The 13,311-nt window shown below is 45.5% G+C and overlaps 1 protein-coding gene across 2 annotated transcripts in view; it reads right to left on the bottom strand.

Annotated features, from left to right (window-relative positions):
- Positions 1-6,366: 6,366 nt before the first annotated feature.
- The window catches only part of ADK (adenosine kinase), a 518,244-nt gene continuing 511,299 nt past the window's right edge, over positions 6,367-13,311 (bottom strand). For both annotated transcript variants that reach the window (XM_063128876.1, XM_063128877.1), the window contains exon 11: positions 6,367-7,458. In XM_063128876.1, coding sequence (XP_062984946.1) covers positions 7,334-7,458 — 125 coding nt within the window. In that variant the 3' untranslated portion in view covers positions 6,367-7,333. The remainder of the gene's footprint in view (positions 7,459-13,311) is intronic.

Raw genomic sequence — 13,311 nt, 5'->3', positions numbered from 1 at the left:
GCCAAGCATAAAACCACGGCAGTGTCCCAAGAGTCCCGGTTTCCTCAGAAGTAAGTCCGTTCGAGTTGCACGGGCCTCCCTTGGTGTGAGAAGCGAGCGCGCCTGAAGCTGGGGAGAAGCCTCGCCGGGGCCCCTGACTCGCGGGGAAGCGTGGCTCGGGCTGGGGCTGGGGCTGGGGCTGGGGCCGGCCCCTGCCAGGCAAGGCTGCCAGCTCGGCTTCTCTCGAGAGTCCGGCAGGGGCTGCGCAGCTGCCTTACCTGCTGCTCGGGCTCGTCCCCAGCGCCGTTGGAGCCGTGTCTGGCCGGGAGGTGGGCCTGCCCGGCCGGCGCCCCACCTGCTGCTGCCGCTGCATCCAAGCGCATCGCTGCTGCTCGACGCCGCCACCCGCCGCCCGAGCCGCGCCGGCCCCAGTGGTGCAGTGGTGCAGCCCTCATCCCACGCGCCGGAGCCTCGTTCCTCCCGGAGGCGGGAAAAGCCCTCGCGCGAGTGACCTTGGGACGTTTCCTCGCGCGCTGGGGAAGCAGGGCCTGTGTGTGTGTGTGTGAGTGTGAGGAAGTGAAGGGGCAGCGGCGGCCCTGAAGTTGCTCGGCAGGGACGGGGCAAACATGGTGGCGGCAGCGCATTAGGGGGTTCAGCTGAACCCCCTGAACCCCCTGTCTGCACGCCAATGGTTGGGGGGTGGGGTGTCTTTGTAAAATCAACATATCCCATCTCCGTATCCCCTCTCCAGCACCTTTGCATTGTTGTTACCACTATGCAAAGCGGAAACCAAGCCCTGTGCTTTTAAGGAAGCAAACTTTCTTGGCCTTTCCACAGAAGTTGAAAAGGTAAAAAAGAATGTTTGACACCGTAACCACTTAGCACTTACACAGATTAAGAATGTAGCTCAGAGAAACTGTCCTTTCTGAGGATTATGAGCAAGGAAAAAATACTTAGGAAAGAAGTTTGTAATTGTTTTTGCTATTGAGGTACTCACAATAAGGTTTGTCCACTCTCAAAAGGTGTTAAAATGTACATATTATCACCAGGAAGTAAGCAGGCAACCTAGAAAGAAATAGAACAGTAGGAGCAAGCGAGGCTGAAAATGCACCCTTCTTCCTGCCAGTACTCATAGCTTGTTTAATCCATGAGATGCTCAAATAGCACTAGTCAGTACCTGAAATCCTCAGGCCTTGTTTGATCTTCTGTCAGACTAATGAATTGTATCATCCCCCAAACCTCACAAATCCTGCAAGCTAAAGGGGAGACACCTTTCCAGTGTCTGCCCTGAGTTCATTACACAGCAGCTATAGTTAAGCACAAGCCAACCACATGGTTATTCAATAGGAACAACACAAAGACATGTTGGCTCAAGATGCAGGATGACTTATTTTCAATCCTCAACATGTCAGGAGCACCATGTCTTAAAGCGAGTGTTTTCTGCACAACGCTTCCCTTACCCCAGCCAACTGGTGTTTTCTGATAGTTTTTGTCTCCTCCCGCACCTGCATAAAAATGATCAGCTCTTTGGACAGAAACAAGCAGCTTGGCATGATTTTACTCTTGGGGATTTTACCTAGAGGGATTGCTTAATATGATTTCCGTTGTTCAGAACACAGCGGACTGTCCAGTGCTCCTCCCGCATGTTCATATCTAGCAGAAGCAGATTTATGCAAAACCAGCATGCAAAAACAAACAAGCAAATTAATTTAATCTGTACCAGTTTATACAAGCCACAGAATTCAGCTTTACTTGGCACAGAATTTGGGTTACCTTAGTGTGTGTGTGTGTGTATTTAGTGTGTAGCACACATAGTCTTCTTGTGTCATGGATGTTGATCATCATTAGGTCAAATGTTGTGTCAACTGCTCCAAAGGGAAAGACAGGATAAGACAATGAATTAGTGGCTGCAGAAATATTACGTATATTTAATTTTGAAATCTTTGTTCTTGACACTTCAAACAAAACTTTGGGTATAAATAGATGAAAACACAGGAAAAGTTAGGGTTTTTATTGTGTTATACTCCTTGTGAGCAAAAACTTTAGATTTTACATTTTTGTAAATATATGTTTTAAATGGGAAAGTATCAAGAGTTCTTTTCTTAAATGTAACCTTTTAACTCTGCCTCTAGGAGGTTTCCCCACTGAATAATGTTCCACATCCAGTTTCTCTGATTCTTTGTTTGTGAATAGGCAGATAGAGATTAACAGATGTTTCTGGCTTCAAAATATAATCCATTATAAGACCACTATGAGCTTAATTTTACTATTCTGGAAAGAATCCCTAGATTTGAATTATCTTACTGATATCGTCAAACTTTCCCCACAGGATACCCTTTATCTGATACCTTTCTTTAAAATGAAACGTCGTATTCCTTGCTAAAAGGAAGGAAAGGAACCTCTCGTGCAAGCACTTGAGTCATTGCTGACTCCTAGAGGGACGCCTGCTTTTGCTTATGTTTTCTTGGCAGACTTTGTAGCGGGGTGGTTTGCCATTGCCTTCCCCAGTTGCGGTTACCTTTTCCCCAGCAAGCTGGGTCCTCATTTTACCGACCTCGGAAGGATGGAAGGCTGAGTCGACCTGAGCCGGCTGCCTGAGAACCAGCTTCCGCTGGGATCGAACTCAGGCCGTGGGGAGTGTTTCAGCTGCAGTAACTGCCGCTTACCACTCTGTACCGCACGAGGCTAAGAAATGCATAGTTCCTTGCTAAGAAATGCATAATTTCTTCCCTCCTTTTTAAATGAGGCAGTTCTCAGCATCACCGGGACACAATGATCTGGTTCGGATGATATGACAGCTGATTGCGAGAGAGCGCCTTCTCCCTTACCAACCTGCCCGGTCACTGAGGTCATCCGAGGGCCTGCTCCTGGTGGTTCCACCTAGATCCATCCTCCGTTTGGAATCCACCAGGGGAAGAGCCTTCAGCGTGGTGGCGCCCCTCCTGTGGAATTCCCTGCCTCTGGAGGTCAGGCAGGCGCCAACCTTATTATTATTATTATTATTATTATTATTTATTTATATAGCACCATCAATGTACATGGTGCTGTACAGAGTAAAACAGTAAATAGCAAGACTCTGCCGCATAGGCTTACAATCTAATAAAATCATAGTAAAACAATAAGGAGGGGAAGAGAATGCAAACAGGCACAGGGTAGGGTAAGCAGGCACAGGGTAGGGTAAAGCTAACAGTATAAAGTCTGCACAACATCAAGTTTTAAAAGCTTTAGGAAAAAGAAAAGTTTTTAGTTGAGCTTTAAAAGCTGCGATTGAAGTTGTAGTTCTCAAATGTTCTGGAAGAGCGTTCCAGGCGTAAGGGGCAGCAGAAGAAAATGGACGAAGCCGAGCAAGGGAAATAGAGGCCCTTGGGCAGGCGAGAAACATGGCATCAGAGGAGCGAAGAGCACGAGCGGGGCAATAGTGTGAGATGAGAGAGGAGAGATAGGAAGGAGCTAGACCGTGAAAAGCTTTGAAGGTTAACAGGAGAAGTTTATATTGGATTCTGAAGTGAATTGGAAGCCAATGAAGAGATTTCAGAAGCGGAGTAACATGGTCAGAGCGGCGAGCCAAGAAGATGATCTTTGCGGCAGAGTGGTGAACAGAAACCAACGGACTGATGTGAGAAGAAGGAAGGCCAGAGAGAAGAAGGTTGCAGTAGTCCAACCGTGAAATAACCAGTGCATGAACAAGCGTCTTGGCGGAAGAGACAGACAAAAATGATCGAATCCTGGCAATATTATACAGGAAAAATCGACAAGATTTAGCTACTGCCTCAATATGAGGAATAAAGGAGAGCGAGGAGTCAAATATAAAGCCAAGGCTACGAGCTTCCTTGACCGGAGTAAGCGTAACATCATTGACAGTAAGAGAGAATGAGAGATGAGGAGAAGGTTTAGGAGGAAAAACTAGCAATTCAGTCTTTGCCATATTGAGTTTCAAACGACGATGAAGCAACCAAGCTGAGATATCTGAAAGACATGCCGAGATACGATCGTGAACATCAGGAGAAAGTTCCGGAGATGACAGATATAGTTGTGTATCATTGGCGTACAGATGATATTGGAGGCCATGAGATTGAATAAGCTTGCCCAAGGGCAACATGTATAAGGAAAACAACAACGGGCCAAGCACCGAGCCTTGCGGAACCCCTACTGAAAGGGGAAAGGAGGAAGACGAGCTGCCATTAGCCAACACGCTGAAAGAGCGACCCGCTAGATAGGAGGCAAACCAGTTATAGACAGAGCCACAAAATCCAAGGTCATGAAGGGAATCTAAGAGAAGATCATGATCAACCGTGTCAAAGGCTGCAGTTAGATCAAGGAGAATAAGAACGGAATAATGGCCTTTAGACTTGGCAGTAAGGAGATCATTGGTGATCTTAGTAAGGGCTGTTTCGGTGGAATGCAGAGGACGGAATCCAGATTGAAGTGGATCCAAAGCAGAGTTACTAGAAAGAAAGTCAAGACAGCGAGAGTAGACCGCCCGCTCCAGGATCTTTGAAACAAACGGCAACAAAGAGACAGGTCGGTAGTTAGACAGAGATAGCCTATCAAGAGTAGGTTTCTTGAGAATGGGAGAGACTGTAGCATGTTTAAAAGCAGAAGGAAATGAACCAGAGGACAGAGAAAGATTAATAATATGAAGCAAGGAAGGGAGGATAGCAGGAATAAGATTAATAAAGACACGAGAAGGAATCGGATCACGAGAACAAGTGGAAGGCTTCGAAGAGCGCAGTATTGTAGACAGTTCATCCGCTGAGACCAAAGGAAACGCAGAGAAATTTGCAGGAGGAACCGACATATGAGGAACAGGAACTGAAAGAGGAGCAGAGCTGGCCAGATCAGAGCGGATAGTTTGGATTTTAGCATTGAAAAAAGAGGCAAAGTTATTAGCAGACAGAGAGGCGGGGAGAGATGGCGGATTAGGCTTCAGAAGAGAATTGAAGGACGCAAAGAGCCGCTGAGGATGCCTAGCATTTGACTGGATCAGCGTTGAGTAGTACTGCTGTTTGGCCAATGAAATGGCAGAAGAGAAAGAAGTGAGTACAAATTTGTAATGGACAAAGTCCGCCCTGTCCCTGGTCTTACGCCAAAGGCGTTCAGCTGCCCGAGAACAAGAGCGAAGGTAGCGGAGGAAAGCGGTGAGCCACGGTTGGGGTTGAGAAGGGCGAACTATCCGAGTTGTAGGTGGAGCAAGATTATCAAGAGTTGAAGATAGGGAGGAATTAAAGGAGGAGACAGCTGAGTCCAAGGAGACAGCCGAAAAGACAGAAGGAAGGGAGGAGGCTAGAGACTGGGAGAAAGCCTCATAATTGATAGATTGCAAGTTGCGACAAGAGTGAGAAGCGGGACGTGAAGGAGGAGGATTATGAGTAATATTGAAAGAAACTAGGTGATGATCTGACAACGGAAAGTGAGCAGTAGAAAAGTCCAACACAGAGCAATTCCAAGTGAGAACAAGATCCAGACAGTGTCCAAGGGAATGTGTGGGTGCATCAGACCAAAGCTTAAGATCATAAGAGGAAGATAATGAGCGAAATCGTAGAGCTGCAGCATCTTGAGGGTCATCCACATGAATATTGAAATCACCCAAAATAAGAGTAGGACAGTTATCAGAGAGGAAAAAGGACAGCCACGAATCAAAATCAGAGATAAATTTTGAGGACGAGCCTGGGGGGCGATACAGAACTGCAATCCGCAGTCGCAATGGAGCGAAGAGCCTCACCACATGTACCTCAAAGGAGGAGAAGCAATACTCCTTTCAGCGCCTCCTGAAAACATCTTTATTCCAAGAAGCTTTCTTTAACATGCAGCCTTGGATTTCTGTGTTGTTGTTGTTTTGCTTCTTTTTAAATTTTGTTTTAACTGTTTTATTCTGTTTTTATTTTCATTTTACCTTGTACACCGCTCCGAAATTTTTTCAATGAGGAGCGGTATATAAATATTCTAAATAAATAATTAAGTCGGGGTGCCACCATTCCGAATATGCAAACCCCATCCAGGGGTTTGCAAACCCCATGCCATGGTTTCTCATGTCATCTGAACTCAGGTGGTGGAGTTATTTGAGGGTTAAACAACCTTTAACAACTCATGGTCTGTTTTAGGGTCATGCGAGGGTTATTTAACCCTTAAATAACCCCCACTGCTTGGGTTTGGACAACATGACAAGTGATGGCAACTCCCAGTTGGGGCTTTGCCTGTTTATGATGGCAGCAGGCAGACACCGTAGCCTCTCAAGGGTAAATTAACTCACAATGGGCTGTCATGTTGTGTGAACTGGCCCAGTAAGGATTAAAACGAAGTAACGCTGATGGTTTGACAGTTTCTATTTCCTTTAGTAAGAAATAGATTCCAACATAGGCTAGATACACAAATAAAAAGTGAGAGAGCTCCTATATCACAATTGCTTTATTTATCAGTATCAAATTACATAGTAAAGTAATGAATGGCATTTTCAGAATGTCTCTCTTGAATACTGCAATACAAATAAAGAAGATTTCTCATTTATTTGAAGTACGTTATCATCTTAAAACTGTGCGTTGAAATAAAAGATTGTTTTGGCTTATCCTGATGAGACAACCTGCATGAATATTTCTGTACTTCATTTTCACACACACACACACACACACAGAGTATGAGATGCAAGCTCAAGCTCACAACTGGCAAGTGTCCTGTTATGGTCTTTATTTACATCCCAAGAATATCCTGATCCTTCTCTGGAAGAAATGAGACCCCCCAAGCCTTAATCCAACACACATTAAGGATCAAGGTCCCACCAACTCCCAAGAGCCTACTTCCAAATCTCCTAAAGTCGGCATGATGGCACCAGACCACACAATTCTGGATCAGCCCCATGAATCCTGAGCAAATTCCTATTTACTATAAGCCCAAGATGTGTATGAATCCAGAACACACTGGAGCAAGGAGGATACTTTTTTCTCTCTTATGTACACTTAGTTTTCATAGTAGTGCAAAACTATTCATTCAGTCTTGAACTTGTTAATGATTTATCACCTGGTTGAGGTGAGCAGGAATGACCAGGGTTATATACTATAGGGGCATACTAGAAATGTTATGCTACAGCTAAACAGTGGTGGGTGTTTCATACAGTATTGTTCCTAGAAACTGTACTAAGGATGCAAAGTGCCAAGCTGAAAAGAGCCTGTCAGCCTGGTCTCTAATTTAGGACTTGCAAGACACTGTTGTGTTGGAAACAGGGAGGGGGCATCAAACAACAAGAGATGTGTGGAAGGTACAAGTGAATCGAAGTACAGAAGCCTCAATGCAGGGTAACTGGGGAGAGGGGAGGGGGGGAAGGTAGGCAGCATCTCTTCTTCATCCCTTGGGTTGCCCAACATCAGTGGAAGTCAGGTTTCTCTGGAAAAGTGCAGCCAGAACGCTTTATGATCACACTGGCAGCATAGTGTCCAGCACGGATGCATTCTGTCAGTGGCCGGTCATAGACAAGCTGAGAGAGGAAACCTGAAGGGGGAAAAAAAGGAAAGATAGCATTAGGTTGAAAGCACTTACAACGATCTGGGAACAAGCCTAGCCAGCTCTCTGGGGTGGGGGGTTATTAAAAATCAAGGTAGATTGCCCCAAGTAAATTCCTGAATTCAATATCAGACCAGTATTAACATTTCTTTCAAGCAGAGCTCCACTGAAATGAGACTTCCCCTTACTTCTCAACATTTCAAACACGCCATCTGCATGAACGCAACCTCATCATTGCTACTTTGCCATCTTCAATGCACTTTAACGAAGCTTAATGCTCGACATTGTGAGGGTTACTTATTATTGTAGATTTTATGTGTATACAACCCCTCTGCTTCTGGCTGTTGTTGTTTTAATGCTGTGCCATTTGAAATAGGGGTGTGCACGGACCCCCCGATCTGCTTCTCTTCCAGATCCGCAACTTCCGGATCAGGTCCACTCCGCTCCACCTATAGCCCGCTCCGGTTCGCTGCGAAGCTCTGGATCTGGATTGGAGCTCCGCTTCCCCCCCCCCCCAGGCTTGCATTGAAATCCAAAAAAGCCTACAACTTTTTTTGTTAACGTTAGAAACCTCAAATTCAGCACCATGACACCTCATGCACATATACACATGCATGCTAAGACTCAAGCCAATCCAACCCTCCCCTGATTTTTGGGGAATTTTTGAAAATCGGACACCCCATTTTCAGACATGGACTTTTCTCTGACATTTTGACAGATAAAAACTTGGAAGCAGGCACATCCACATTCATGGCAAGTTTCAAGTAAATTCCATCATCCCCTGATTTGGGGGGGGCTTTAACCTCTAATGCAGTACCCCCAACCCCAATTCACACACCCCTTTCTATATCTCTGTCAATTTTCAGGTTAGAAACCTCAAGTTAGGCACCATGACACCTCATGCATGTATACATATGCATGCCAAGACTCAAGCCAATCCAAGCCTCCCCTGATTTTTGGGGAATTTTTGAAAAACGGACACCCCATTTTCAGACACGGGCTTTTCTCCGACATTTTGACAGATAAAAACTTGGAAGCAGGCACATCCACATTCATGGCACGTTTCAAGCAAATTCCATCATCCCCTGATTTTGGAGGGGTTAACCTCTAATGCAGCACCCCTAACCCCAATTCACACCCCTTTTGATATCTCCGTCAATTTTCATGTTAGAAACCTCAGGTTAGGCACCATGACACCTCATGCACGTATACACATGCATGCCAAGCCTCAAGCCAATCCAAGCCTCCCCTGATTTTGGGGGAATTTTTGAAAACCGGACACCCCAGTATCTCAGGGATTTAAAGCTGCAGACTTTAAATTGGACCATTTCAAAGGAAATCCCAACATGCCATGAATTGGGGAGTAGATAACCCTAAATATGAAACTTCTTCCACACTTGAAAAATTGATTTGGAACTTCAAAAAGTCTAAGTGAGCGCAGGAAGGACTAGTCCCCTGAGACAAAGCAAGACGCACACAAACCATCCCTGCGAGGCGGTCACAGAGGAGGACAGGCGGGCAGAGAGCCAGGCAGAGATATGCCATAGATCTAGTATGGAGGAGTCAGTCCCGGCAGATGCCCCACCACAGCAGCACCCCGGGGGAAGGCAGGCAGGCAGCAGACATTTCTGGGGGCACAAGGAAGTGAGCAAAGGATTGTTTCAAAGCCAGTAATGCAAACTATTGCTGTAAGGTGGGAGCAGCACAGAGAGATGCCTTTTCTTTTGCATCCTGTAACTAGGAGGCTAGGAGGATAAGAGTAAAGCTTTGTGATCCTTGCTTCAGAGTTGATTGACTGCACTGTGATCACAGCCATTATTAAACAACAACAACAACAATAATAACGTTAATAATAGCAGTACTAATTAATATTAATAGCAATAACAACAACAACTATAAGGAGTTGAACCACAATGAAAGCCTGCCTGACTTCACTAAAGAGGAAAAGCCAGGAGAGCTTGGGGTATGGGGTGTAAATATAAAATGGAATAAATAAATAAATAAACAAAGGAGGGGTGGGATTAAAAGCAGCAGTGTTGCTGAATAAACAACAAGAAGATTTTTTTTAAAAAGGCTATGTCTGTCTTTTACCAGTAAGAGGAAAGTGGACGTGCCCAGGGGGAGGGGGATAAGCCAATTTTTGACTGGCCCTAAGTAAGTACCAGTGTTTAAGAAGCTACCTGTCACCTCAACTCATGACAGGCATTAGTCTCCACTGGTTACTCTTTGGAGGGCTCTGATGACCCTCCAAGGGTGGGAGAGTGTGTGTGCACTGGGCACGTCCACATGCCCTAGGGACCTCATCCCCTTGCACCACATCTATTCAGTTGTTCACCAAGGTTAGGGTGGGTAGCAGTGCTGTGTTTCCTATCTGTTATTTATTTGCTTAGTATATGATTTCAGGTTATGTTTGCGCATTTGGTGAGGCTACTGTTTTTTAAAAAATACTAGGAAAAGTCCGTTCAGAGGAAGAAAGAGAGGTTTCCCAGTATCTCAAGTTACTAAGTATTCCGTTTTGCCTATCCCCTCCTCCAACTTTGGGATTGGAGGATGCTTAATCAGGTGATCATGACTGGAAGTTGAATCTGCCTCTCAGCACTTCAAAAGGTACTTCTCCCGCTTTTTTACCCTATTTTTTAGAAAATTATAGCAAGCGAACTGCACCACGCAGAGTGCTGAGAGTAGGCTCAAAATGACCCCCAGCCACGACTCTCTCAGCACACGAAATTTCAGAAAGATAGCTTTAAAAACAACACAGTTATCCCCTAATCTTTTCCGTAATGCAATCCTATGGGCGAAATTATCCAAAATGGCGGGCGGAGTGCTCCATGAAAAGAGAAGCGCTCCGCCTATGTCCGCTTCTCTTCGCCATGCTTCTCCAGGACCCCAGTTCGCTTCTACTCCGCCTCTGGGCAAGGCGGATCAGGCCAATTCGCTTCTGATTCTCCGCTCCAAGGAGAAGCGGAGCACATCCCTAATTTGAAAACATAGGCCCATGGTTAAATAAATAAAGTTATGATAATGATTACTATAAATTAGCACTTTTTAAATTAAGAGGGGAAAGTTCTGGATACAGGACCTCAAAGCAAAAAACAAGGGAGAATATGGCAGGAAGCTTGAGGAGAACTCAAAGATTTAATTTCTAAGGCAGTCATTTGTAATCTGATGGGTTGTGTTTTGTAGCTGAAGGCATTTCTTTGCTTTGCTGTCCAACTGCAGCTAGGCAAAAGCTCCACACAACTTCTAAAAGTCAGGGCAGGGCACTAATTCTGGGAGCCTAGAGAGCTTTGAGTTCCTTCAGCTGATCCCCTATAACAGGTTTAAGCAGAGGGAAGGACAAGGGAAGAACAAACTTCTCTGACTCTTTTGGAAATCTCCATCCCTGCTTCTGGAATGCAAAACTTTGGTTGGCATTTGTGCCTCTAGGCATTATTATTATTGATTAAATGTCTACCCTGCTCTAAACTATGGGTTTAGAGCAGCTCACAGAGGTTTTTCTAAATGCAAACATATCTTTCCCCAAGGGGCTTACAATATATTATTAACTACACAGATAAATGAAATAAAAACAACTTTTTATAGGCATAAATCCTATTTTAAAAAGAAAGAAGAACAAGTCTGGGTGATAGTGTGCTGACTCACATGTTCACATGAGCAAGACTTGGGGCTTTGCTAGACCAGGGTTTAGCCCGGGTGTGCATCCAGACGACACACAGGGGATCCCGGCCTCAGGCAGGGGTCAACCCTGTCTGGCCCTGGGGTAATGGGCACCACTTTTGGCCCGCTATTTCTGCAGTCCTGGGTTGAGCCCGGGACCGCGGAAGGTCTAGCCAGTTCTGTGGCTTTTCCCGGCTACGCCACTTACTCATGCGTAGCTGGGAGAAGCCGCACACAGGGCTTCACAGGGTGAGATCGGGGCCAGGGACAGGGGGAGAGATTGGAGCGGTGGGGGGAGATCAGAGCCGGGGAGGAGATTGGGGGGGGGGCAGTGGGGAGCAGGGAGAACATTTTTTTTAAAATAATAAGACTTGCCTAAGCACACGAGAGTTCGTGCGCATCCAGCCCTTTAAATATATAAAAAATGGCAGACGTGACGGGGCTTTCCTTTAGCCCGTCGCATCTGACGTCTAGATTAGAGCAACAGCCGCGGGCTCAGCCCTCCTGCTGCACGGATTAAGAGGTAGGTCTAGCAAAGACTCACACAGTTTCTCCCTTTCTTACCAGTTTATGTACTTGGTCCCTGCTTAGTGCAAACTATAGTTTGCTATTACATCTCAATGTGCAAACTACACTGTGTACTTGTCCTCCAAATAAAAATTGGAAATCATTTCCAAACCTTGCAGTTTACAATTCTGATTTAGAGAGCAAGTTCAAAAGTGTAGCTGGCTGGTTTGAATGTAGCAGCAATCTATGGTTTGTACTAATCAGCAAATAAGTACCTGAACTGGAGGGTGCAAGAGGTAGGGATAGGAAGGGGCAAACAAGCCAGAGGCTCACTCATGTAATATCACACCATGGTTTAGCATTACATGTGAATAAACCTAGGGCACGTCTGTACCTGCCAGATATCCATGGGTCATCTTTAGGTTGTTCCCGTGCATCCATATGACACACAGGGGATCCCGGGGGCAACCTGGGATGACCAGGGACTTTCCCTGGGATTTCTGGGACTGTGGGTTTGCCGATATTTTCGCGGTCCCGGGACCATCCCAAGGACCATGGGCGGTGTGGCCGCTGCTCCCAGGTTGTCCCTTCTTCCCTGTAGGGAGGCTCCATGCCCATGCACCCTTCCCCCCAGCAACTTCACCATCTCTGGGATAGCAGGGGTGGGTTGGGCGCGTTTTTTTGTTTTTTACTTATCTTTTTTGTCACACACATGTGGCTCCTCTTCATTAAAAAAAATGGCAGCTCTGACGTCCCTCTTCCCTTCTGGGGCATTGCGCGACCGGCTAGGCATTAGGGGAGGATCGCAGAAACAGGTAAGTCTGCGATCCTCCCCCCTCCCTCTACACCCTTAGGTGTAGACATGCGGTTAGTGTTTCTGGAACTTTGCCGAGGAGGTAGGTAAAATTCCCTCCCTGATCCTGGAATCCACTTCATCTCCACCAGCAGCACAAACTTCTGTCGGAAAGGGTGCTGCGGAGTAGGGTGGGCTCTGCAGGGTCAGAGCTCTTTAATAACCTCTTAATTGGGTTATTACTGAATATTATCATAGTCCTCTTTGACAGTATAGTGGGTAATAACAGATTTGCCTTTATTGATGTGGGTTACTCTTTTCAGTCAATAGCTTGTCTTTACTCCACCTCAACATTAAAATTATTTCTTTCTAAACCAACCTTGCTTTCTTCTGAAATATGAGTATGATAGATTTAGATGTCTAATAATATTGTAACCCAGATGCTGCCTTTTTCTTTAAATATCAGTATGTAATGTTGTAAAAATGTGAACATGAATACAGGCTGTATCCGTAAAGTGTAAGATGTCTAAGTAGCCTACAATTAGTCTTGCTTCAGCTACAGCTAACAGGAAAAAAACCAGGAGACAGAGCCATCTGGATGGCTCTAACATACATGTGATTGATTACCCCTTTGAATGTTGTAACTCCACATGTTAGTAAGTATGAATATGGAATTTTGAGAACTAGCATGGGCCAGTCAGTAAGCTTTAGCCTTGGGAGACCTGGGTTCTAATTCCACCTCAGCTATAAAGTGAACCTTGGGCATAACAAATTATCACTACTAGAAGACTGGAACATTAGAACAAATCCAGAACTAAACATTTCCATTTTGTATATTTATCCTAAGTACATCCAAAATGTTTAGCACTTAATTTCTAGGGTGG

Source organism: Elgaria multicarinata, chromosome 6, assembly GCF_023053635.1.
Source record: "Elgaria multicarinata webbii isolate HBS135686 ecotype San Diego chromosome 6, rElgMul1.1.pri, whole genome shotgun sequence".
NCBI classification, from domain to species: Eukaryota; Metazoa; Chordata; class Lepidosauria; order Squamata; family Anguidae; genus Elgaria; species Elgaria multicarinata.
This window is presented reverse-complemented; position numbering and strand designations above follow the sequence as displayed.